We start from the raw sequence: 25062 nt of genomic DNA, 5'->3' as shown, positions 1-25062 counted from the left end.
CCTGTTCTTGGCATAAATCTTACATAAGGCAGTTATGCGGATGGGACCCACAAAGCACGCTCCTGCAGCGGGCGGCGCAGTGGAACCAAGCCACACCGATGACGGCACAGCACAGCCTCCTGGGGACGAGACCAAGATCCAACGTCTAGCCAGGGCAGGGCCCGGATTCGTTCATTGTCCATCGACCACCATCCATCTCCATTGTACAGACTATTTACTCTGGGTCGACTCTATCAAGCCGGGACTATCGACTACCGCATATTTCATCTACCGTGTGAGGTCAAATTACGAGGGACCGGTGAGTTTACGAATATTCCTTCGGCTCTTCTGTATTTGTCTCCCTTTATCCCGTCTCGCCTCTTCTCCTTCTTTGCCATTGCTCTGGTCTTCCATTGACGCGGCGGTTAAAGTCTAGTTGACTTTCAAACCACCAGCCGGACCGATCGCCTTTCATAGAGAACATCTCCACGACTTCTAGGCAACCCCCGGAGCTGCGTCCTCGATCTTATCCAATACGGCGACAGCGGCGTGTTCTTCACGTCAATCGCCTCATCCGCTCCTTTGTCAGTCACACCGCTTCCGACTTTCGTCTGCTCTTCGTCGCAGCTACCACCTGCCGACATGGAGTCATTCACGTCCATCCGCCGTCGGACGACCGACCTCTTCCAGTCCATCCCTCAGAATCTTCCCTCTGTGCCATCTATCCCTGCTCGAAACCCCAAGCCAAAGACCCCAGCCGCAATGAAGGGCACATGGGAGAAGATAAATGTCCCCCCTTTGCCTCGCACCTCGCACTCCATCAACATCGTCGACGGTTCCACCTACATCTTCGGCGGTGAATGCCCGCCCGACCAGCCTGCGAACAACGATATGCATGTCGTTACTTTGCCTTATAACAGCGCGGGTGTCGATTACTACATTATCAAAGCTATGCCGCCCAAGGTGTACGTCCCCCCTCCCGAGTCCCAGTCTGAACCCGAGCCCGCATCCGAACCCGAACCCGAAACCGGTCTCTCTTCCGAACCAACCTCCGCGACCCAGGAGGTGCCTCAGCATACCCCAGGGACGAGTATGAGTGGTAGTAGAGACGGGGGTCTTGACGATGTGCCGCTCGCCTCCCCCACCACCGGTGCCGACCCCACCTTCACCGACGATGATGATGAGGAGGACACACAAGCGACACCGACGACTACGAGTCCCTCTCAAAAGGGAAAACAACCGGAAGAGCCTCCCCCCGCCGCCTCGATCCTTCCTCCCGTCCCTGCCCCGCGCGCCGGCCACGCGACCGCCACGTTAGGCCAGCGCATTTTTGTCTTTGGCGGCCGTGACCCCACCACATCACAGCCGCTCAACGAACACGGCCGTGTCTGGGTGTTCGACACGCGCACCCGAAGCTGGTCCTTCCTTGACCCAGTCCCCCCCGCTCCGGGCGTCACTCTCTCTCCGACCCCGGCGCCACGCTACGCCCACGCCGCTGCCGCCACCGACCGCCCTCGCGATTTCGGGAAACGCGGCGGCTCCCGGAAACCCAAGACCTGGATGGAGTGGGCCCAGGGAGATTCGGCCGAGGTCGGCATTCCCCAGGCCCCCATCGTCGGCAACGTGGCTTCGCGCGCCATCGATGAGGAGGACGAGGGCTACGGCACCATCTTCATCCACGGCGGCATCGTCTTCCCCACCTCCGCCACCGCCCCCGCAGAACCCTTCACCGACGCCGACGGCAAATACGCCAACGACCTCTGGGCCTTCGACGTCCACACCCGCGTCTGGACCGAGCTCCCCGCCGCCCCCGGCCCCGGCCGCGCAGGCGCCTCCCTCTGCATCAGCAAGAGCCGCCTCTTCCGCTTCGGCGGCTCCAACGGATCCGCCCCGCTCGGCGGCCAGCTCGACTTTGTCCACCTCGAGGTCGAGACCTTTGCCGACAGCGCCTCGCGCGGCGAGGTCAGCGTGCGCACCCGCGGCGGCTGGCAGAGCATCGTTGCCGGCGCAGACGCCACCACCGGCGACGCACCGGCCGCCGGACCCGAGATCCCCCTCACGGCCGACCAGGCGTGGCCCGACCCGCGCGCCTTTGCCGGCCTCGAGGTCGTCACGTCGGGCGCCGGCAGGGAGTTCCTCCTGCTCGTGGGCGGCGAGGTGGAGCCCGAGGAGGCTTCTTCGGCTACCAGGTGCGCCTCTGACGTATGGGCCTTCCAGGTGCCGCCGCTGGGCAAGACCATTTCGAGCGTCCGGGACGCCATGCTGCAGGTTTTCGGGAAGCCGACGGGCGAAGGCCGCTGGTACAGGCTCGAGATGAGGCCGCATGACGAGGATGACCAGGAGAGTTGGGGCGGTCCGGCACCACGTGCCTGCGCTGCCATTGCTCCCATGGGCGAGCTGGATGAGGCGGGCATCGTGGTTTGCGGTGGTCGGGGTGAGAATGGCAGCCTGCTTCCGGATGGGTGGATTCTGAGACTCGACTGATTTTCCTCATTTTTCATCTGCGTTCCTCCCCCTATACTCCTCTGGTTTCTTGTGTTTCAATGCGAAGATGAGGGATACCTTCAGGGTCGAAACGGGTTGGTTCACCGGTCTTGGATAGTTTTGTGGTGTATTTTGACCTACTTATCATGAAATGTCGGGTTCTTTTGGGTCCTTGATTTGGGAGCCCTGGACACAAGGCCATGGCGGTACAGCGAACGGAATAAACGGCAAAGAAGAAAAAAAAAAAGGAACAAAAGAAAAATCTAAGCATCGTTTCCCATTCCCGAAAATAACACGCTTAGCCTGCGTTGTTATATACAATCAGTCCCTATCTATCGGCCTCTGTAGAAGAGTGTACCCCTTTCCTTGTGCCTCCACTACTACACCTCGTCTCTTCGGGCTGCTGTAACCTACAATCGAACAACGACGAGCTCCCCTTCCTTCCCGCTCTTACAGGTCGGGCCTCGTAGTCTCGGCGCCCCACGGCTCGCTGGTCAGGTTGGTAGGCCCGCTGGTGTTCTCGCACGTCTTGCGGTCCGTCTTGTAAGGGCCCGGCTTGGGAATCTTGGAGTAGTCGATGACAGCGCCCGGTCCGGTGCCGGAGACGCTGGCCTTGAGGGCCTCGAGAAGCTGGCGCATGGTCTCCGGGGTGAGATCCTCGTAGTAATCGTCGTTGATGTTCACAACGGGCGCGTTGACGCAGGCGCCCAGGCACTCGACTTCGAGGAAGGTGAACAGGCCATCCGGCGTGGTCTCGCCCTGGTCGATGCCTCCCAGGTATTCCCGGATGGTCTTTACGATGGCGTCGGAGCCGCAGCCTCCGAGTTGGCACGGTGTCTGCGAGAGTGGATCGACGTTAGATTTGGCTTGTCGCTGAAGAACGGAGACGGTCATGACTTACAGTCGTGCAGGCCTTGACGTAGAATTTGCCCACAGGGGTGCGGCTGTACATGGTGTAGAAGGTGGCGACCTCGTAGACGCGCATGGGGGGCATTTCGAGGATGCGAGCGACTTCGTTCATGACGCTGATCGAAGTAAAACCGTGCTGGCGCTGGCCGAGGTCGAGCAGGGGCATGACGGCAGCCTTCTTGTACTGCGGGGGGTAGCGCTTGATGATCTCCTCAACGACGGCCTCGTTTTGCTTGCTGAATTTGAAGGGGATGTCCGGGTTATTGTCGGGGGTGTTGCGGTGCTAACGAGGGTGGTTTCCGGGTCAGCGCACGCTGCCACAAGATGCCATTCGACAGCCCTCCCGCCAATTGTACAACAGCAGGAGTCTCCGGGAAAGAGGTATATGTTTGGCACGTTCGGCCAGGAAGCGGACACTCTTAATCATTGCCAATGGTGGGCAATGCCGGGAGGGAAGAGAAACATACCACTTGTAGCGTGCTGCTTGCTCTTGCCACGGCAGCGACGGGCGCACGGAACTGTGGCCGCGGGGCCCGGCATGCTGACCTGACGGCTGATCTGAAGAGTGAGGGAACGAATTTCGTGGCCATGGCTGCGGGAGGTGATGCTCAATGGCAAGGAGACGGTGGGAGCGGTTGACTTGCACAAGAGCTATCGTCGTCAGAACGTTTCGGCTGCTTGGAATTCGCTGCCCTCTGATTCCTCCAAATCCGGGTCACGTGAAGTTTATGGCCCGTGCGATTGAATCGGCTGTACCTATGCCTGACCGCCAATGAGCATTGAGCATTTATCCTGTACGTACCCCTGGACAAAGGGTGAAGGGACATCATCGACTTTGAGGGGGGAAACAACTCATACTACATACTCTCCTCGTCTCACAAGGCATCTGGAAGTAGGCTTGAGATGACAGTTCTTTTGATCTTTTGTGCTATTCAGGGAGTCTTTGGAAGTTGTTCGCCCAAGTACTCGGAATTTCCTACCGGTTGTCTTAACGGGGTGGAACTTCAATAAAGCACGATTATGAATTTATGAGATATATCTTGCTAACAGAATCTATGTCACACTGTGTATTCGTACTGTGCCGGAACGCGGTACGTACCTGTGGAGCTCCTGCAACCCCACTGCCGTACCCCACATCCAACAAGCTACGACATTGTACGGTGCCTATCTGCCTATCTACGAATACACTACAGGTGCTCCGTTCAAAATACCAACTTCCCAAATTCCAAAGGCGCTCAACCGACGCAACCCCCCTACATCAATGAACTACGCTTAAGACTGCAAAGAGTTTTCACTTCTCATGAAACACTCTCTGCCATAGGAGCCCCCTCTGCCAGCCGATTGTGACCGCCCCGCTGAAGCCTTCTCTCTCGCGTCTCCGATCTCAACATCGCAACATCCTCGACGTGTCCGTCCTGCCGTCGCCAATATGGACCAGGTCCTCCTGGCCTTCCCGCCAGACGGCGAGACATCTGACGAACAGTATCATACTGCGGCTGAAACCCACATCAATAGAGTGGAATCTCTGTTCAGAGAACAGACACCAGCTCTCCTTAGCGCTGCCAATCAGCTTCTCGAGGTCCAACCCACCTGGATTTACCTCCTGCCATACCGTCCTACTATTTGGATATAGCTGACTTGCTGTCTCCAAAGATTGTGGACCCCTCTGTCAATTCCATTTCATTTCTCGCCATTATCAACACCCTGAAACAAACCGACGATCCAGCCGTTGCCGTCTCCCGATCTGAGCTCACCAGACACGTTCTCCGCTTCCTACAATCGTTCGACGCCCGGCAGATTCGCTATGTCGGGGAAACGTTTCTTCATCTTGTCCGCGAGGTCGTAGATCTCAAGTGGATTCCAGTGCGTTGCAAGTCACTCCTCTCGAGATTCTTGGGTAGCTTGGCTCACGCATGGTTTTTAGGGCCCTCAAGCGGTCGAAGTCCTAGCGACTGTCATTCTCCGGCTCGACAGCACCGGCCAGATCCTTACGTCGACTCACTGTGCACTCGTGGAACTAGCTTTTGCGTCCGGACAACTCGAGCCAGCACTGCCGGTCATCGAGAAACCCTACGTCTTCGTCCCGGGCATGGCCAACCAGTCCTCATCCCAGTACCTCTGCGACCTCTCTGCTCCCCCTGCAACCTACATCTCGCAAAAAACCGGTCTCACCGATAAACTTACAAAGGACATGGTCATGAATTACGATTACTTGTGTGGTCGTATCTTCTCCTCGCTACGGAGATGGGACGAAGCCTACGCCGCTTTTGCTCGTGTCGTAACCTTCCCGACTGCAGACGGCAGTTTCACCCAAGCCATGATAGACGCGTACAAGAAATGGATGCTGACAGGCACCATCGCTCTCGGCCGGCGACCTGAGCTACCACAATACGTCCATCCCATCGCCAGTAAGAACTATCCCATGGCCGGCAAGCCGTACTTGGATCTTGCAACAGTCTTCTCTCCCGGGTCCGCGTCAGAGCTGCGGTCCGAGGCGGAAAAGTCGGCCAAGGATTGGGAGGACGACGGCAACACCGATCTCGTCAAGGAGGTCCTGGCCGCATCCCAAAAGTGGGAGATTGTGGCTCTATCCAACCTCTACACCAGACTGGACCTCAAGTTGGTCCGCGAGTTGACTCGCAGCGGTGAAACGGGCGAGGCGTTGGCAACGGAGCTGGAAGTAGAGGACCTCGTCCGAGGCATGATAGACTCCGGCATGCTCCGCGCCACTCTCGCCCCCAACTCGGACGGTACCATGTGCCTCGCCTTCACGCCCCAGGGCGAGGACCTCTCGGAAGAGGCGTTCGCGTCCAAGATGAAGGAAAGAGTCGATAGGCTCAAGGCCCTCGGCCGCATCGTCGAGACGACCAACCTGCGCCTCACCATGTCTCTGGATTACGCCAAGCACGTCGAGCGTGAGCAGAAGCGCAGGGAAAAAGGCGACCCCAACGACCCGGGCATCGGCTTCGAGCAGTCCATCGAGGATGAGAATCTCATGACAGGTATCATGCATAACATGTAGACACCAGCTGGAGTAGTTCGAGCGAGTCACCTTGTCTATTGGTCGAGTCGACGGCGTTGCGACTTTCGGGGGCTCACGGCCTGGCATTCGCTCTGGCGACACCACACGACACAGCAGGGACGACCAAGTCCAGGGCCTTTATACAATTGCCAGGCAAATGTGGCTCCCATGGGCGTAATACGAGTCGTTGCAGCGGTTAGAGCACGATAGCCCGGGCTTAGAGGTATCAAGACATTAACCACGCACTTTAAACGAAATGATGAAGGAAGGGGCAGCGGTTGTGTCGAGTTGGTATAGCGGATTATGGTAGCGCTCATCTATCATCGGGCAAAAGCGGCGGCGTTATGAATTGGGCATTCAGCAAGGGGAGTGAGTGGCATGCTGGCGTAGCCTTGGCCTGCCTTTTTCACACTCAATGGTTCTAGGGAGGCGCTGAGATTACGATGACTAGATCCATGAACCTCCAATGCCAGTCAAGACATTAGAAGGCCAATAAGGAGCACTTTGCCTAGAACATGTGATCTGAGAATCTGCCTCTTCCTTCCTGTGTCTTGATGCCTTCTATTAACACCAACCTCGACTATGCGATATGATGATCCCTTGCGTGACAAAGAGTAATTTCAGCATTCGGTCCACATTGTCCTTCATGGCTCATGATCCGTTTCAACCGGCCGGGTCCGGCTGGCCGGCGATGTCTTAATGGTGTCCCAATAGCACAGCGCTCCTGGTACATTAAGTTCCTGACAAGTCGACGAGAGGACTGCATTCCTCCACGAATGGCCGGAATCACGCGTTGGTTTTGTACTTCTTGATCATTTCGACAAGCTTATGACCTTCGGTCTTGTAATTGAGTGGCGCCGCACTGCGGGCTTGATAGCGTATCCTGAGCAACAAGGGAAAAAGGTCAGAACAAATGGTCATCGGAGTGGTCACCAGAACGACAGCACCGTAACAGGACTAGAAATCTCACCTCTGGGTTTCACCGAAAGTATCCATCTTGGCGCTGCACCTGAAGAAGAGCTTCTTGCAGCTGGCCTGTTCGAAAATGGCCGCCTTGGCGGCCTCATCACCGGATTCTTTGAGCTCCATGAGCTCGTCGGCAGACACGCCCATGATGGAGCGGCCGACCTCGTCGAAGCAGTTGAGCCAGAGCTGGCTGGTGTGGTCGCAGACGTTGACGGACATGATGTACCTGTACGTGGGCTGGCTATGGCTGACGTCGCACTTCTCGCAGCGCCACGTGCCGTCGCCGACGTCGACGACCCTCTTGTTGCACCCTTCACTGCGGCAGGCCGGGTAGGCGAAGGTGTCGGGCTTGATGTACACGATGGTGGCCTTGAGGTTGAAATAGTCCTGCCCGTCGCCCATGCCGAGCTGCTCTTCCTTGACCTGGATCACAAACTTGTCTTCGTTGCCGCGGCCCGTTGCGGCACCCATGGACGGTGCCATGCCGCTATGCGTCGCGAACGCGTCGTTGCGGCCGGAGGAGTCATACCAGCCCTTGAGGCGGTGGGCGTCGGGTATATCGGGATCGATGGACATGGTGCCCGAGGAGAGAAGACTCAGGCTACGACCGCCAAAGTCGGAAACTCTGAGTCCCTTGAAGGCGACAACCGACTCGGGCTTGGCATCGAAGTTCTGCGCCGACTTGCCCCAGATGGTGACGCGGACGGAGAAATTGGTGTCATCGACAATGGTGAGCTCCCGCTTCTCGTACGGCCGCTGGGTCGTCTTGGACGTGATCTGCGACACCTCCCCGACGTCCCTGAGGACGCCGACGACGTCGACGGTCGCGTCCTTCTCGACGTTCTGGAGTTCCTGAATTGTGCAGAAATTGAAGCGCACTTGCGGCACGCTGCTCTGGTCCTCGGCCTTCTCGATGACGGTGTCCCTCTCAAAGACGAGCTCGTAATCGTTGGGCAGGTTGGAGAACTGCTTCTTGGCAATGCTGACCTTGCAGGGACTCGAGATGTAGTAGACGGAACCCTCCTGCAACATGTCGTAGTATTGATCGCACTGCTCGTTGAAGCCGGTAGCCTTGATCTCGCCACTCTCATCGAGAAGGTTCACGGAGAACAGCTTGCCCTCGCCACTGGGCTTGTGCCAGGTGCGGATGTCGCCCTTCTGCGAGACACGGGCCTTGATTGTCCATTTGTGTGCATACGGCGAAAGGGCCTCGATGGGGTAGATGTTGCTGCTGCCATGGTTTCCACCTGTTGCTGTTGGGCGGCTCGGGATATTGGACAACTTCGGCTTGGTTTCCTTCTCGTCCTTCTTAACTCCGTAGAAGCTCTGTCCGCCGATGGTTGTGGTGCTCGGTGCACTTTCTGCGACGGGCTCAAAGGCCACGGGTTCGCCTATCTTGTCGGGCTGGCCGAGTTCCGAGATGACCTCGAGACCCAGGATGATTAAGATGCTTGAATATGGTCAGTCAGTCAGCCAAAAAATTGGGGTGTATTATAATCTGGTTCGTTGCAAACGAGTTGTGGTGGAGCGTACTTCTTGCCCTTAACGGTGTTGGGCTGATAGTTTGTGATACGCACAATGCAGTTCCTAACCAGCTGGCCATCATGCACTAGGTGATTTACTTGGGTCGCCAACATGGACTGGACGTAGTTGTTGACGTCGCTCAGAACAATGCGGTATCGATCCACAGCGCCCGGCTGGCCGCCCAGAGGCTTGATCTGAAGGCACTGCAGAATAGGTACGGGGAACTTGGCAGCGACATTATCGGGATCAGTGAAGATGGCACTGCGGAGAGAATGATCGAGTTAGTTGAGCACAGCGTACGACCGGGGGAAATGGGCGACAGGCTGATGATGATTCAAACTGACTTTAAAGCGCCCCGGGTGATCCTCGAAGCAGGGTCCATAGTGGTAGACAAGACTCTGCTCTGAGCGCAACGAGAAGAGAGCGCGGTTTGAGGGTAGTAGATGTGACGGAGGCGGTAAGGGTAGAATGCAGGACGTTGGCGTATTTCCTTCCTTGGCTGAATCGATGATGTGTGAGCGAAGCGACGCGTTGACGCGTTCTGTTTAATGGATTTTTGTCACTTGCCGTATCTCAGCGCGGGGTCGTTAGCTTAGTCATCAGTTTCATCCTATGACAGTCCACGCTGCAGGGTGCGCACAGTAGGTACAACGTACGAGGGGCTCAGGGCAAGGCAAGGTCCAGCGTCATGGGACATTCAGAGTACCAACGAATGAATACCCCTTCAACATTCGCAACAGGATTACGGTCAACATCTCAAGACACATCTTCCGCCTGTGAATCTCGATAGTGTAATTACATCTCACCCGCTGGCCTGCTTTGATTACTCGTCAACTAATTAGGTAGGTTTCTTCAGGGCAGGCTGTCAGCAAAGTTTTTTTCTATGTGGACAGTTGGATATTCGTCATGATGCATTGCCATGGGTTTAAAGTCTCGCGGTAGGATCGTACTAGGCAGGCTACGGTTCAGTTTTTTCGGGTGTTTCTGTGGGCTTTACGTCTTGTTACGCCAAGTAACGACGGAAATTTAGGCCACCGGGAAGTCGGATGGATAACTCCAGCTTTCGCTTTCTATTGCCATTTTGTGGCTTGATCCGATGGAGACGGGCAGGCAAGTATCCAATTGTGTATTGAAACTTCAACCCACGGATCATGAAAGGTTATCGTACTCCACCTTGTTCGCTGCAGCCTGGACTCCTTGTCGGCCATATTCGAACAGGAAGAATCGCGAAAAGTCCTCAGCGTCATCGGACGAATCCATGCATATCAAGGCAGTTACATAGCTTGGTTAAGTGTATTTTTTCCACCTATACTCTGGCGTTATTACACAGAATACTAAGTGATCGGGATCCGTAAGACGGGAGCAAGGAGGGTGACGGTGACGTGGTGGCGCCACCTAAATATATGCCACAGCCAACGGCAAGCCGTTGGTATTCAACGGGCTGGCTGAATGCGACCATGCGGAGAATATGATTACAAGATCATCACGGTCCACAAGAGAACCAACTTTGCCACACAACAAGTGACGACCTCCGAGTTGTGCTACACTGTGTTCGAATGAAGTCGATGGTCTAGCAATGTGATGTTGGTGAACCGTATGTGCGAAGCGAACCACTCGCCTTGAGGAGCGGAGATGGGTGACCACAGTTGTCGAAGTTACGTACTGAGTACGAAGTAGAGTATCATGAATGTCATGGTGAACAACCACGGCTGCGTACGGTTAGGCGATGCTTGGTCCAACGTACGAATCTATATTCATACGGTAGTGTAAGCCTGAACTCTTGTTGGTCAATGCATGACCCCGCAAAGTCGGTTCATAGTTATTCCGCCGGCCACCAGATACGAATACTCGAACTTCCCATCTTTTTCTCTCCATGTCGGCCCGACCTCTAATTTATTCTTACCATTGCCCTTCAACTTCGATGAACTTACCGAGCCCGACCATCAAGCGTGTACATTAAGTGTTATGGACGACGACCGAGATACCTTCCGACCATCCCGACCGTGAGTGGCATCTCACATCCCCTTGGCTGAGCCTCGATAGCTTCACAATCAGACTTGGGAGAAGAAAGGAATTGTTCGAGAGTGGGAACGCAGCTGCACACACACACAAACACAGCCACACACGCGACATCTCTGCCGGCAACCATGGTCCTCACCCACACCACCACCGACACGTACGCTCATCCATTCCCGACCGTCACCCTCGCCTATTTCCTCCGCTACTCCTCTCCCAAACTCAATCCCTTCTCCACCCATGTTCTCAGCACCGATACTCTCTCGAGCCATGTCGACCCGGCCACCGGTCGTCTACACACGACCCGGATCCACCTGAAGAAGTCTCGCCTCCCCGCTGCCGTCTTCAAGCTCCTCCCTTCGTCCATCACAGGCGGCGCCGGCTCGGGCGGGGAGAAAGCCAGCTACATCCTCGAGACGAGCGTCGTCGACATGCGCCAAGGTTGGATGCACACCGAGAGCCGGAACCTCAATTTCAACAACGTCCTCTCCGTCGTCGAACGCCAAAACTTTGATACCCCGTCTCCTTCTCCTCTCGCTGCTGCTGCTGCTGCTGCTGCTTCTTCGGCTGATGCGGCCGGTCCCACCAACGTCACCACCACCGTCGTCTACCGGTCCCATCTCGGCGAGCGCCTTCGCGCCAAGAAGGACCAGCTCTCCTCCGACGCGGCCGACTTGAGGGAGAACAAGTGGATCTCTGGCTGGGTCACCGGACTGGGCCAGCGCGGTATCCAGCGGAGCATCGAGAACATCGCCTCCAGCAAGACCGAGGCCCAGATCGGCAAGAGCCGGGAAGGCATGAGGGTCGTCCTCGAGCGCCTGCGTCACGCCGGTGTCGTCGGCGTGCTGGAGATGATGAGACGGGAACGCCAGGCGGCTTGATCTGGCCATTAATCACGGACCCATCATCGTTCCTTTCTTCGCTCTGTCGATTTCCCTTGCCCTGGGTGGGCTGAGAGGGGGGATGCATTCATTTCGTTACATGACGCTCCCGGACATACGTACGACTTTGGCACGACTTGTATGCCAAGTCTTCTCTTGTTGTCTTTCTATAGGTTTACTTTCGTTCTACCCACTCCCCTCCTCCCCACTCCCCTCACCTTGTGTCTCGATGTATGTATTATTTTTTTCTTCCCCTTTTTTTCTGGCCTCTTTACTTGATCCAGCGAGGCGCTTGGGCTATTGTGAACAATTGGGGCAGAAACACCCGGCGGATTGGATATCTTGGCATCAGATTGGAATCCACGGGTGTCCTGTTTCTCGACATCTGTACGACATATTCTTTCATGTACGGAAATACCTGGGTCGGATGGAAAAGAAACGAAAGGACAAACATGATGTAAGATATAACCAAAAAATACGGAAATGATTATATGCCAATTATCCGGGTGCTTTTTTCTTCTGCTCGCTGGCCGGTTACCTAGAATGTCACGACAATCGGCGAATCGGCGGCGTAATCTATTACAGTTACATGTTGGTACATTTTGTTTTTCTTTTTCTTTCGCCCACGGTCTATCCTGTCCCGTCTTACTTTTTCGACCTGGTAGTAGCCGCCGTGGTATTAGCGGCCGCCTCTTCCTCGGCCATCATGGCCGCGATATCGTTCGACACGAGCCAATCTTTCACGCTGTCCACGATGCGATCGAGACTCTCGCCGCCCATCAGCACGTCAGGAAGATTATGCACGTCCACGCCGCTCCGGTGGTCCGTACAGCGGTCCTGGTTGAAGTTGTACGTGCGGATCTTGTCGCCGCGCGTAATCTTGTGTTTGGAGAGGACCGTGTCCCGCAGACGAGACGCCTCCTCCTCGCGCGCCTCGCGCCGCTGCTGCGCCACGCGCGACCGGAGCAGCTTCCACGCCGCCTCGCGGTTGCGGTGCTGCGAGCGGTTGTCTTGCATGGCGACGACAGTGCCGGTGGGGACGTGGGTCATGCGGATGGCCGATTCGGTCTTGTTGACGTGCTGGCCGCCGGCCCCGCGGGCGCGCATCGTCTCGATCCGGACCTCCTGCGGGTTGAGGTAGAAGTCGCTTTCCGGGTCGTTCACATCTTCGTCGCCGGCGCCGGAGCCGTTCTCGGGGAAGGACGGCAGGACCCAGACGGCCACGGCGCTGGTGTGGACCCGGCCGTTGCGTTCCGTGGCGGGCACGCGCTGCACGCGGTGCATGCCCGCCTCCCCGCGGAAGAGGTCGTAGGCACCTTCGTCGCGGATCTCGATGACGGCTTCTTGTAGCGGCAGCTCGCCGGCGGCGGAGGAGGTATCGCCGGCGGCGTCGGCCATGTCGTACTTGATGACGTTGGCCTGCAGGCCCCTGTTGGCGCAGAACTGGCGGTACATCTTGAAGACCGAGTCGGCGAAGAAGCGGCCCTCCAGCCCACCGGGGCCTGGGCGGATCTCCAGCAGGCAGGGGAGGTGGGCGTAGGGGTCCTTCGGGGTTAGGGAGGCGGAGAGACGACGAGACACGGTATTCAGCTCGGCCGTGGTTCCTTCGAGTTCATCCTTGGCGAGCTGGCGCAGTTCGGCGTCTTTGGATGTCAGGAGGGCCTGCAGCTCTTGGATGGAAGAGCGGGCTGCTTCCCACTCTCGGAGGGCCTTGGCGACGTTTGAGAGTTCGCCGACACGGCGGGCCGTCTTTGGATCGAAGTTCTCATTGAGCGAGGCCGACAAGTTTTCGTGTTCCAAGGAGATATTGCGAGCTCGTCTCAACAGGGCATCCGGGAGTCCCTGGGTCGATACTGGTGGAACACGAAGCCAAGTCAGAAACTGGAGCAAAACGCATGGAGGCTCTAGTCTTACCTGAACTACCATGGCGGACGAAAGGTATTTTCTTGGGTCGCAGCGCCCTCAGGCAGCTCCGGCATACCCATGGCGCCCCAAGCATGCTCAATCGTATGGAGGCGGCGTATGGAATCGTGGTGTGTCCCTCGTGTTGCGCATGTGAAGTATGAAAGAAGTTTTGGAGACGGCATTGGGAGCTTTGTTCTGGCAGCTGGTAGCGACTGACATGTACCATCTGGAACGTGACGGCACATTGCTTATGCAATCAGTGTCCGGTTACGTCAGCTGGAGCAATCGAGGCGAAGTGGAAATAAGTGATGCAAGTCAAATCATTTTGGGATCACAGCGTCGAAATTCCTCTTAACGGCAGCGAGGCTATATGAAAAGGTAGAGCCTCGCGTCTGTTATTTGCAGGCACGCAAAAATTGATACGTCCAGAGACCGAGGTTTTCCACGGACCGTATAAAGGCCGACTAGCTCGTTGCCAAACGGACAACGGGCATCAGCACAAGCACACACGCAGTTTCAGCTGAAAGAGTCCTGTTAGCGCTTGGTATCGTCCATACCTTGATAAAGGGCGTTTATCAGAGTGAACTAGGGCCGGCAACAAGCTTGGTTGACATCTTCGGATTGCCCCAGATCCATCCCGCATTACGAATTCTCGGAGCACCCTCGACCACTTTGAACATCAAGTCCAATGGTCGTTTTTCGTGTCCTTCCAAGGACAGCGGTGCCGTGGGCTACGTGGGCTTTAGGGCGAGACCGCAGGCTCTCGAAAGACCTTCCGAGTGAACGACGATTTGTACACAAAGTATGGAATTAACGTCCGACATGCAGCGAGCGGTTTGATAGTGGCAGCACACGATTGCATATGATTTCGATTTTTCAATTGCGAGCCTAACTATTAGATTTGTACTCGCGGAGAGGAACCGGACCTGATACCCTTGCAACCGCCCCAAGATCAAAACAGTGAGCTTCGCCTGCGGGAGTTTCTTCCCCTACGCAAGATGTTGCTTGAAGAATCGCTCCAGCGTCATCAACTTGGCATCGTCTCCGGTCTTGCCCTGGGCGGCGGCGGCGGCGGCTTTGAGTTCGGCAGCTGGTGCAGTGTCGTTGGGCACGCCATAGTACAACCCTCCAGAATGCTGGCAAAACCCAAACATGCGCTGCACAGTGATGAGTCCTGTCACGCCGTACGTCTCAAGTTCCTCCCATGTCTTCATGAACCGGAAACGAGCTTGTTTACCGGTGGCTACCAATGCATTCGGTCAGCATATCCCTGCACCCGAGCCTTGTCGATAAAAGCAAGCCAAGGAAGTGGAGGGGCCTCACCTGTCTGATAATCTGGAATCACGCTCTCCAGGCTACGGGACTGACTTATGCTCTGGATGAGCCGACCATTGTACTTTTCGGGTGCCAGCAAGATGCCGTGCACAATGTCGCCGTAATCGGCCGCGATGGCGGTGAATGGGACCTCGTCGTTGGGACCACCCCAACGCGGACAGGTGAAGGTCATGTGGCCCTCTTCGTCCGGGTTGAAAGGCCAGCCGCCGAAGATCGGGGCGAGGTCGCGCCAGAGGAAGGTTTCCATGTACCAACCAGGGCTGGCGTCGACAAAGGATGCGAAGGGCTTGCTGCGGCCATACTGTCCGATGGCATGCTTTTCTGAAGCGGAAATGTCAGCGATGGGCTTGGCGACGAAGCTGTACTGAACGTTGGGATTCATGTCGAACGTACCGTCAAATGCCCGGTTAGGGACCGCACCCTTGGTGGTCTCCGAGGCGGACGCCATGCCGCTGAAGACAAAGTGCCGGACTTCGGCCTCGACGGCTGCATCAATGATGATCTTGCCCATGTCTGTTTCTGATGGGCCGTCTTTCTGGTTGATGCACTATATCCCTCAGCATCAGCACAAATCCAGAGTCCTGGGCAACAGAAGAGGGGAAGAAACCATACTGGATCATCCGAGTTGACGTTGGCAAAAACGGCCCAACTTCCCTTGAAGGCAGACACGAGCTCGCCCTTGTTGAGACCGTCTGCTTTGACGACCTCGACACCCGAGGCGGAGAGGGCCTTGGCTGCTTCCGATGTCGGGTTGCGGGTGATGCCACGGACCTTGAAGGTTCCGGACTTGTCGCGGAGCAAGGCCTGGACGACGCTGCCGCCTTGGGCACCAGTTGCGCCGAAAACAGTAACGAGCTTGGTGGCCATTGTGAGGCTTGACTGGGTGTCTTCAATGAGAGGCTTTGGGGTAGGCAGTTCAGGATGCTCTGTTGTTTGATATTGGCCGGGGTGCCAGATGGATGGTAATTAATGCCATTGCGACGGTTGCTGAAGGCCCTTTTATATCTTTTTCGACGACCATATCTTTTCCTGTTCGATCGTCGGAGGAAGCCTTGAACTCCTTCTCTAGAGGGGTCGTCTTGCGCGTCGTTCAGTGGTGATTACTATGGTGATTACTATACTCATGAACGTCCACGTATTTTAGTGGCCTGCATCTGGCAAGGTGCTGGACCAGGACACGCAATGCCATGAGTGATCAATAAATGGAAAGCCAAGCCACCGCGGGCCCATGTCCACTAGCTCGTGATTATTAATACTTGTCTTACTCCGATTGATCCTATTGTATTGGTCGGCGTACATTACCTATCCTGAGGCTGGAGGTACGTACATACCTTGCTATGGAAACGTGAGAGAGTACGTAGCGGAAAGGTACTTCGGTGTTTAACGAAAAGTTAGGGAACATCCGAATGGTCGGATGTACAACGCGATACGCGGAGACGTTAGATATGGTATCGGGAATGTTTTGGTAGGTCAGTAGCACAAAGTACTGAGTACTGTAGTGTCGACCTGGGACGCGGTAGAGATCACGATGGGGCAGTTCGTACTGCAATGTGACAACGGTCCCCAGAACCAGACCAGCCTCGTCTTAACGATTGAGAAATCTAACAAACAAAAACATCATGGCTGCACCCCCATTACGAAGCGCTTCTCGGGTTTCTTCTTCGCCTTCTAGGCGTTGTCATTCGAAATCCCGGCAAATGCGACCTTGCCCGCCGCTGCGGTATCGGCCGCCGGCTCGGTCGTGTTCCACACATCCTGCCGCAGCGCCTTCTCCTCCTCGTCTTCGACGTGCCCAAACTTGGTGACGCTGAATTCCGGCACCACGCGGCGCTCCTTGACGAGGATGCCGCCCGACTTGCCCCGCCTGCGCCGGAGCTCCTGCTGAACATCCTGCTCCACCGCCTCGGCCTCCCTGGCCGCATCCAGCATCGTGCCCTCCAAACTCAGGTAGCCGTGGTCGCCCGTAATACCGACATCGAACGACTTGATGCGGAACCGCACCCGGCCCTTGACCTTGCTCCCGGTCCCGTCAACCCAGTAGCCCGTGGCGTGGATCTGGCGCACGGCGCCGTGCTGCTCCTCGGCCGTGTAATTCGACACGCTGTCGTCCATGCCGTTGCCGGCCTCGTTCGCCTCGTCCGATCCCAGGTGCACCCAGCGCCACTCGGGTGGCAGACGAGCCGACTCGATGCTGGCGTTGAACTTGCCCCAGCAGACGACTCCGACGTGGCCCTCGCTCTGCAGGTTGATGCTGCCTTCCATCCAGGCGCCGCGTTTGGGAATGAAGAGGTCGACGTCGGCCGTCACCCAGCCGAAACCAACAGCATACTCGTCGATGGACGCGACTTCGCACGAGTCCGCGTCGGATCCGGAATCGTCGTCATCATTCCGTCCCGGCCGATCGGACACCCTGACGTTTCGGAAAGCCAACAGCACGCCCTTCAGCGCCGGAACGTAGCGGTTCAGCATGGGTTCGAGGTGTTGTGTCGCCGCAGCCGTGCGGGGTTCTGCCCATCCTATGGGGTAGAGCGGGAGGTAAAGCGACACGGTCTGGGTGAAGAAGGGGAGTTGAGGATCGGAAGGCGCATCGGGAGGCTGATGTAGTCGCGACGTGGATTGGGGCTGAGGCTCAACTGGCGCGTCAACGTCCATGGCGTCGGCTTCATCCAGTCGTGCTGGCGTCTCTGAAAGATCAGGCGATGGTTGCCTCTCTTTCTTCTTCTTCTTCTTTTTCTCCTTGTTCTTTTTGGCCAGGTCCTCCTCGGCTACCGCGTCGTGGTCGGTTTCGTCATTCGTTTTGCTTCGGTGTTTCTTCTGACGTTTCTCTTTTTTCTTCGCCGACGTCTCTTCATCTGGAGCACTCTCGTCCGCACCTGCGGGTGCCGTAGCCGAGAGATCGGGAGATGCACCCCGGACGAGGCTGTCCCCTGTTTCCTCTTCTACGGTGCTCTTTGACCGCTTGCGTTTCCGTGCAGTCTCTTGGCCGGTTTCGACATCATCCTCGCGAGCTCGCTTCTTTTTTCCCTTCTTTTCCGACTTGTCCTTCTTACGTTTCTTATCCGATTTATCCCCTTTGATGGCCAGAGGCGTTTCCTCGGCCGAAGCCATGGGTGCGTAGTGTCGAATGTGTCGCAGGTGGTCGTTTTATGGAGGTATTGGTGCGCTGAGAAAATATCCCGGAAACCAAAGAAAAAAATTGACGGTGCCAATTGTTTGAGCCTTGTGTCGGTGTTCGGTGGAGCTAAGCCCCGACAGGCGCACGGTTATCTCTACAGTGTATATGATACATACACTGTCTGTCACTACCTACCTTACGAAGTACCTAGACGAGCAGGCAACTGCGGAACCAATGTAGACCTACCTAGCTAGGTAAGTACCTGTGGCTCCATTTGTATATGCGCAGGCACAGCGGCTCAGAAAGTCTTTCGATGGATTCCGATTTTCAAGGCGCATACGAAGTAGGTAGGTTGTTGTGGCGGACCGTTAAGAAACCGTCACCCCAAGAAACGTCAGCCCCAGTACACGTTACGTTGTACCAAGGTACCCCAGGCTTCGTACCTGTGTGGGTCGGTACGGGTACGGTAACTAGCTCCACAGCTTGACCAAATGTGCGGGGTGATGTTGAGCCTGCCATATTTGTACATGGAAGTCTAACAAATACGCCCTACCCAACCCCTAACCTGTGGTTCACAGGACTCCACCTTCACGTCGTGGCACCGGTTCCAGAGCCATTAGGGCAATAGTGAGCAAGCACGTCTCGTTATTGCGAGCCTCACTGTCTAGATTTCAGTCATTCGATCAATTGTACCCATATGGCGGTCACCTACTTCCAGCAAACACCCTCCACTCTGATCCACCCGAGGGGGCAATCAACGGCATCGAGTCGGTCTCACAGCGCTGTTACGGTCTTCAGACTTCCTCCAGAGATCCTCCTCTTGGTCCTCGAGCTACTATCAAAGGAAGCAGTGATATGCTTCTCATTGACATGCAAAGACCTCTACAGGCAGTTTTTCCCCAAAGCTGCCTCTCGACAGGACTTGGATCGGGTCGCTAGGAAGTCCTTTCTCGTCTTGTTGGAGAAGGACATAGACCATTCGTTTTTTTGTTACGATTGCCTCAAGCTCCATCCGTGGCGCCTTGATGGACGTATTCTACCTTGGGATGTGCGAGGTCGTTCGCCCTCATACCCCGGGTGCCGGGCCATGCACCCCTTCAGGGCCCCTCTTCCCGAGGGCCACAGATTGCAGTACAACTTGGCCCGCCTCGTTATGAACCGCCACCTATACGGGCCTTCACACGGCTTTCCTCTCGTCATGATTGAAGGCTCCTCCCGCAAGAGGTGTCCAACTAGCGACGTGCGCTACCAGCAGTGCTGGCGCGCACGCATCATCCAGGATGAGCTTTTCCTTTGCACCATATTCACCTACTACCACCCAGAAAACACCACCGACAGGCTGATGCGCTTCATGCGAGTGAGCCACCAGCAGATCTGTCCCCATCTGCGCATTCGAGCCTCCAACCCCTCCACTGTGGCATCATGGCCTCGCAACCTGCCCGAGTTGAACCAAGACCTGGCCATCCCAAACCGCTTCATTACGCCGGTCCGGAGCTGCGTATCTTCTTGCGCCATCTGCCGGACGGACTATCAGGTCAAGATTCAACAGCGCCCGAGCTGGAAGATGTGGGGACCGCGGGGTTGGATTATCAGCATCGTCACTTGGCAGCAGCTAGGGAAGTGCCGGTCTCCGTTTGACTGGGACTGGCGTATCATGGCGCTCGACGTGATGAATGATCTGAACAGCAGGTGGCGGTCCCATGCCGACATGCCCGGCGTCATTAGACACAGGTGGAGCCAGGGCGACGATACCCCGCTCGAACCCGAGGGTGATTTCGTGAGTAGGGCTAGGACTCTATGATTTACGAGTCGGTTTCTGCTCCTCGTACTCCGGACGGATAACGACACTACGGCGCAGTAATTCCTGTCAAAAATGTAGACAGCGGGCAGAAGGGGGCTACTTTACCCGCTTATATCGACTCTGCCTACTCACAGAGCGAGCGTAGGACGAGGAGGGGAAGCTCAAGGAGCCGCATCACAACGTCGTCTACCAAGCATTAATCATCTGCCTCTCGTGTTAATGACTATTGATACTTGGCCAAGTTCTTGCGAGTGTTGCACTTTGATCGATGGCGTCAAAAGCGCTGCAAAGGCGACGTGAGTGATGGGCAGCATGACAAATACTGCAGATGGTTCAACTCGAGATCCAATCAGGACCTTGCAAGCCCACGTTACTCTGGGGAACTCGGCATCTTGCGACGGTCCTCGAACGGAATCTCATGTTCTTTTGGACGTGTCCCTACCTAGTTTACGTCTTCTAGAGTACTCCCTCCTCACAAGTTCACGACCCTGCCTCTGATCTAGCATCGTTACCTTCACTTAAACCGAGGAGTACCCCCTACGAAAATGATATTCCAACAGTCGGATGATATGGCCTCTTTCAGACCGCTCAACATTCTCATTCTCGGGGCCACTGGCCAAATCGGCAAATATATCACCAATGCCGTCATCACGGCTAAGCCAGGCTTCAATCAAGTGACAGTGTTTACATCCAAGGGAACACGGGCGGAGAAGGTGGAATATCTCGACAAGCTGCAGAAGAAGGGCGTTAAGGTCGTCACTGGAGACCTTACAAACGAAGAGGACGTCCAAGCCGCATTCAAAGGAATCGATACGGTCGTCTCCGCCTTGGGTCGCGACGTCATCGGACTACAAGCTGAGCTTATCCGGATCGCCGAGGAGTCGCCGTCAGTCAAATGGTTCTTTCCGTCCGAATACGGTACCGATATCGAGTACGGGCCCTGGAGCGCCAACGAGAAGCCTCATCAGCAGAAGCTCAAGGTCCGAAAGTATATCCGAGAGAATGTGAAGCGGCTCAAGTACACGTTCCTCGTGACCGGCCCGTACATCGACATGTACTTCGACTTGGACGATTTGAGACAGGCGGCCGGCGGCTTCGACCCCACGCGGAAGAAGGCAATTCTGGTGGAGGATGGTGAAGGCAAAGTGGGCTTCACAACCATGCCTGAGTACGTTTACCCCCTTTCTTCCCTTTTCCCTTGTCCTGGAAATCGCCGGCTCACGGGGTTCCCCCCCCCCCCCCCCCCCCCTCCCAGCGTGGGCAAGGCGTTGGTGGCTGCGCTGCGGCACCCCGAGGCATCCTTCGGCAAAGCACTCAAGGTGCAATCTTTCGTCGTCACTCCCAAGGAAATCTTGGCCGAGTTCGAGAAGCAAACGGGCACCAAGTGGGACGTGACCTACTCGTCACTGCAGACCCTTCGAGATTCAGAAGCAAAGGCATGGAACGAGGGGGCGCCGCACGCGACCATCCTAACATTACGTAGGATCTGGTCGGAAGGAGGAACGTTGTACGAGAAGACGGACAATGAGAGAATTGGAATAAAGGATTCCGATTTGGAAACGTTGGAAGCAGCGGTCAAACGGGCACTTACAACTGGGTGGTAAGGCAAGCCATGTCCTTACGGTGTGGCTGTTTGTTGTTTGCTGAAGAGGTTGGATACCGTTACGAAAGTAGACAGTTGCCTCCATGGACCTTGATCCGGCGTCGGATAGCGATGATAATGGCCCTATATCGTTCGTTGCACTGTGGAATCAGGGTGAGACGATGATCCACCCATCAACATATCCCAAAAACTGAAATGGATACCCTGATGCGTCGTGATGCGTGTCATTACCAAATGCGCGCGTGTCCTGCCACTCAAGTGAGCGATAGGCCAGCATTCCAGACTAAGTCAAGGGATCTAAGTGGGAATCATTGGTCACTCTTCTGTTCCCTTCACCATCCGACGATCTCCATTGAATGCTGTGCGTTTGCGTGTCTTCACATGATGCAACATGAGGAAAACATGTGATGATAGGTACCACGGTGATACGGTACTTCGTATGTCAGGGATGTACCTTTCGCTTACATAATAAAGGAGCTTGGGCCACCATTATGCCTTCGAGCTCTCCCTCACCCCGTCTCGGTTCCGAACCATCAACTTACTGAACGCTACACCGTAAGCATCTCCATCATGGCACCTTCAGGCCTAAGGAAGTGCGTCGAGGATTCGACGTTCTATCTGATCTTCTTGATCATTGTGTCGACCCTTGGCCCTCTTCAGTTCGGCTTCCATCTTGTATGCTCCGACCATGCGCCAGCCTCCTAGCGTTGCTGCTTCGCTCGCCGAGGCAACCACCCACTGCCATGGCTGCAACGATGCTAATGTGTCATTTTCGCTTGTGCAGGCCGAGCTAAACGCCCCCCAAGATGTGATAACCTGCAAGAAGAAGACCCTCCACGCGGCCGAACCCCCTCGGTCCGGATGGTGGCATTCGACGCGCCCCGAGCCCGAATACAGCAGCGGGCTACTTCCCCACTGTATCCCAATGAACGATGCCGCCTTTGCGACCGTTTCCTCGATATTCACAGTAGGAGGTCTGGTAGGTGCGCTCTGTGCAGGTCCTTATGCTTCGAAACACGGCCGACTGTCGGCGATGCGACTCACGGCTCTCTTCTACATCGTGGGCGCAACCCTCGAGACGACGGCCGGGAACATCCCTTGGCTCGCCATCGGACGCTTTCTATCAGGTATAGCAGCCGGAGCGTCCACTGTTGTCGTCCCTCTGTATATCAGCGAGATATCCCCGCCGAGCGAGCGCGGCCTGTTCGGCGCTACCACGCAAATCTCTATCAATGTCGGCATCTTATTTACCCAGGCCCTGGGATATTTCCTGAGCTACGGCAGTGCGTGGCGCGGCATCCTGGGAACCGGCATTATCATTGCGTTCGTCCAGGCTGTTGGTCTCGTCTTCGTCCCGGAGAGTCCCGCGTGGCTGGCTGCGAACCGCGACGTCACCAAGGCGCGACTCGTCCTACAACGCATCCGAGGGAACAATTACGACATCAGGGAGGAAACAGCGGCGTGGGAGGACGAAAGCCTCCAGTCAGAGCGGGAAGGCCTGCTGTCGCAGGCGGAGGCCGAGGACGGAAGCGCTACCCCTGGGGCTCATCTCGGTTTCATCCAGGTCGTCAAGGATCCCCAATATCGACCGGCCATCATTGCCGTCGTTGCCGTGGCATTTGCCCAGCAGTTTTGTGGCATCAACTCAGTCATCATGTACTCCGTTTCGCTTCTCACTGATCTCCTTCCCATAAGCTCTGCCCTCCTGACCATCTTGATTTCCGTCGTTAACCTGGTCACCACCGTGTCTTGCTCCCCGCTCCCGGACCGACTGGGGAGGAAGACTTGCATTCTCCTGTCGATTATCGGCCAGGGCACCAGTTCGCTAGTTCTCGCGCTCTCCATCCGGTTCGGCGTCAAGATCCTGTCGGCCGTGTCTGTTGTTGCCTTTGTCGGGTTCTTCGCTGTGGGTCTAGGCCCCGTTCCTTTTATCCTGGCATCCGAGCTTGTCGGCCAGGAGGCAGTGGGAGCAACCCAGTCGCTCTGCCTGGCAGCGAACTATATTGCCACGTTCTTTGTGGCCCAATTCTTCCCCATCGTCAATGCGACTCTCAATGACCTTTTAGGGGGCGCCGGTTGGGTCTACTTCATCTTTGCCGGGCTTGCCCTTTTCTTTGCCTTCTTCATCAGCTGGAGGGTGCCGGAGACGAAGGGAAAGAAGGACGCAGATGAGGTCTGGGGCCGGACACGGCGCCTAGACTGAGGCGGCTTATGGGCTTCTGGTGGGATTGATTTTGGTGTTTGCTTTTCTCCTAGCGTGGCGTTTACTGCATGATTGAAATCACGGAGGGCATTCGGAATAGGTAACGCAAGCCGTATAATCGTATAATCATGGAGCGTATCCAACACATGAGATGCCGCCGCGATCTATTTCATCGCAAACAGTCGTCGGCTTTTGACCATTTGCTCAAGCTGGAGAACGCCTGCCTTGACTCCATCCACTACAAAGATGCTGCTACCTGACTCGGCTCCATACTGGCTGATGGCAGTTGTGCGGATGATCTCCTCCAAGCCGACCATGCCTGCGCAGCCCATGACCACACAGCCGACCCCGCCATCTCCCAGAAGCCGCCTGGTGGCCTCTTGGAGCTTGACCTTGACCTCCTCGGCGCTCACGCGATGAAAGTCGCCAGCCGACAGACCCGTGGACGCTACACCTCTGAATTTGACGTTCTCGCTCCCCGTCTTCTGGCCAAGGAACTCCAACACCCCTGTTCCGAGATGCTCCTCCCAGAACGCGCCGGTAGTCACGATTCCCCACTGGCTCTGGGAGGAGCTGGAGCCCAGGGTGGCGAGGGGTAGCACGGACGTGGACGTGAGGATACTGGCCTCGAATATACCCGTGACGGCGAGCTTGTTCTTGTATTTCTTCGCGAGATGGTCGACGAGGGGGTGGACACTGTAGCAAGCGACGAGGACGCCGTCGTACTTGTCCAGCTCACCCGACCGTGCAAGGTCTTTGAGAACGACATCGGTGCTGAGCTGAATGCCCTCCGCATCGTTGATGCTTGCTGGGCTTTGGGGAGGTGCTGTGTACGTGTAGACTTTGACCGACTGGATGGGTTGAAGGCGGGATATGGTCACGTCATGTTGAATGGAAAGATATTGGGTCCAAAACTCACCTCATCCAACGGGATGGTCTTGACGGCCTCCTCCATGCTCTGGGTCATGGCATGGGAAGAGTTGGGATTGACGACTAGAATGCTGATGGCCCGGCCTGGCATTTTGGGCAAACGCCGGTGGACGGTCTAAGAATAAGAGCTCACAATCTTATGGCCTGATTTGCTTGTCTGAGTGCAAAAGTTATACAACTACAAAAAAATCCTACCTGAAGTGCATGTAGACCTTCAGTCGCTTTTGACAGCGTGCTTCCGAGTCGCATTCTAAGCATCCATGTCATACACAGTACTGATGTCATATATATACCGTACGCGAGAGTTGCTTATCCACATGACAGCACGTGACGAGATAGCTAAGCCACTGAAAGTGACATGGCTGGTCTTGAGCATGGACCAAGCTGAC

At 56.0% G+C, this 25062-nt stretch overlaps 11 protein-coding genes across 11 annotated transcripts; 5 read left to right on the top strand and 6 right to left on the bottom strand.

Moving 5' to 3' along the window:
- Positions 1–621: 621 nt before the first annotated feature.
- Positions 622–2463, top strand: ACRALDRAFT_2097317 (uncharacterized protein; the record flags this gene model as incomplete). Its single annotated transcript, XM_071022831.1, has 2 exons — positions 622–1129; positions 1178–2463. 2 exons carry the CDS (start codon positions 622–624, stop codon positions 2461–2463), a joined length of 1794 nt encoding a protein of 597 aa, XP_070877657.1.
- Positions 2464–2913: 450 nt separating this feature from the next.
- Positions 2914–3962, bottom strand: ACRALDRAFT_1068904 (uncharacterized protein; the record flags this gene model as incomplete). The annotated part of the gene is made up of 3 exons (XM_071017616.1): positions 2914–3300; positions 3365–3655; positions 3840–3962. 3 exons carry the CDS (start codon positions 3960–3962, stop codon positions 2914–2916), a joined length of 801 nt encoding a protein of 266 aa, XP_070877656.1.
- Positions 3963–4801: 839 nt separating this feature from the next.
- ACRALDRAFT_2097163 (uncharacterized protein) lies at positions 4802–6394 on the top strand (the record flags this gene model as incomplete). The annotated part of the gene is made up of 3 exons (XM_071022820.1): positions 4802–4951; positions 5026–5235; positions 5297–6394. 3 exons carry the CDS (start codon positions 4802–4804, stop codon positions 6392–6394), a joined length of 1458 nt encoding a protein of 485 aa, XP_070877655.1.
- Positions 6395–7360: 966 nt separating this feature from the next.
- Positions 7361–9266, bottom strand: ACRALDRAFT_1068902 (uncharacterized protein; the record flags this gene model as incomplete). Its single annotated transcript, XM_071017615.1, has 3 exons — positions 7361–8810; positions 8894–9145; positions 9229–9266. 3 exons carry the CDS (start codon positions 9264–9266, stop codon positions 7361–7363), a joined length of 1740 nt encoding a protein of 579 aa, XP_070877654.1.
- Positions 9267–11031: 1765 nt separating this feature from the next.
- ACRALDRAFT_1068901 (uncharacterized protein) lies at positions 11032–11781 on the top strand (the record flags this gene model as incomplete). Its single annotated transcript, XM_071017614.1, has 1 exon — positions 11032–11781. One exon carries the CDS (start codon positions 11032–11034, stop codon positions 11779–11781), a length of 750 nt encoding a protein of 249 aa, XP_070877653.1.
- Positions 11782–12426: 645 nt separating this feature from the next.
- On the bottom strand, positions 12427–13780 carry ACRALDRAFT_2040768 (uncharacterized protein; the record flags this gene model as incomplete). The annotated part of the gene is made up of 2 exons (XM_071021091.1): positions 12427–13634; positions 13696–13780. 2 exons carry the CDS (start codon positions 13778–13780, stop codon positions 12427–12429), a joined length of 1293 nt encoding a protein of 430 aa, XP_070877652.1.
- A 156-nt stretch (positions 13781–13936) lies between these two features.
- Positions 13937–14526, top strand: ACRALDRAFT_207770 (uncharacterized protein; the record flags this gene model as incomplete). Its single annotated transcript, XM_071022313.1, has 5 exons — positions 13937–14024; positions 14092–14123; positions 14201–14214; positions 14289–14465; positions 14490–14526. 5 exons carry the CDS (start codon positions 13937–13939, stop codon positions 14524–14526), a joined length of 348 nt encoding a protein of 115 aa, XP_070877651.1.
- A 149-nt stretch (positions 14527–14675) lies between these two features.
- ACRALDRAFT_2133632 (uncharacterized protein) lies at positions 14676–15888 on the bottom strand (the record flags this gene model as incomplete). Its single annotated transcript, XM_071024069.1, has 4 exons — positions 14676–14929; positions 15010–15342; positions 15415–15568; positions 15634–15888. 4 exons carry the CDS (start codon positions 15886–15888, stop codon positions 14676–14678), a joined length of 996 nt encoding a protein of 331 aa, XP_070877650.1.
- Positions 15889–16503: 615 nt separating this feature from the next.
- On the bottom strand, positions 16504–18170 carry ACRALDRAFT_1061780 (uncharacterized protein). Its single transcript, XM_071016475.1, has one exon. It carries the CDS (start codon positions 18127–18129, stop codon positions 16690–16692), a length of 1440 nt encoding a protein of 479 aa, XP_070877649.1. The 5' UTR covers positions 18130–18170; the 3' UTR covers positions 16504–16689.
- A 1053-nt stretch (positions 18171–19223) lies between these two features.
- On the top strand, positions 19224–23743 carry ACRALDRAFT_2026138 (uncharacterized protein; the record flags this gene model as incomplete). Its single annotated transcript, XM_071020372.1, has 5 exons — positions 19224–19913; positions 20180–20233; positions 20498–21537; positions 22015–22095; positions 22201–23743. The coding sequence occupies 5 exons, from the start codon at positions 19224–19226 to the stop codon at positions 23741–23743; spliced, it is 3408 nt and encodes a 1135-aa protein (XP_070877648.1).
- A 164-nt stretch (positions 23744–23907) lies between these two features.
- On the bottom strand, positions 23908–24859 carry ACRALDRAFT_1080383 (uncharacterized protein; the record flags this gene model as incomplete). The annotated part of the gene is made up of 2 exons (XM_071019008.1): positions 24663–24859; positions 23908–24594 (listed from the first exon to the last, which is right to left on the bottom strand). The coding sequence occupies exons 1-2, from the start codon at positions 24762–24764 to the stop codon at positions 23908–23910; spliced, it is 789 nt and encodes a 262-aa protein (XP_070877647.1). The 5' UTR covers positions 24765–24859.
- Positions 24860–25062: the final 203 nt, after the last annotated feature.

This window comes from Sodiomyces alcalophilus (assembly GCF_042370955.1).
Source record: "Sodiomyces alcalophilus JCM 7366 unplaced genomic scaffold ACRALscaffold_2, whole genome shotgun sequence".
Lineage (NCBI taxonomy): Eukaryota > Fungi > Ascomycota > Sordariomycetes > Glomerellales > Plectosphaerellaceae > Sodiomyces > Sodiomyces alcalophilus.
This window is presented reverse-complemented; position numbering and strand designations above follow the sequence as displayed.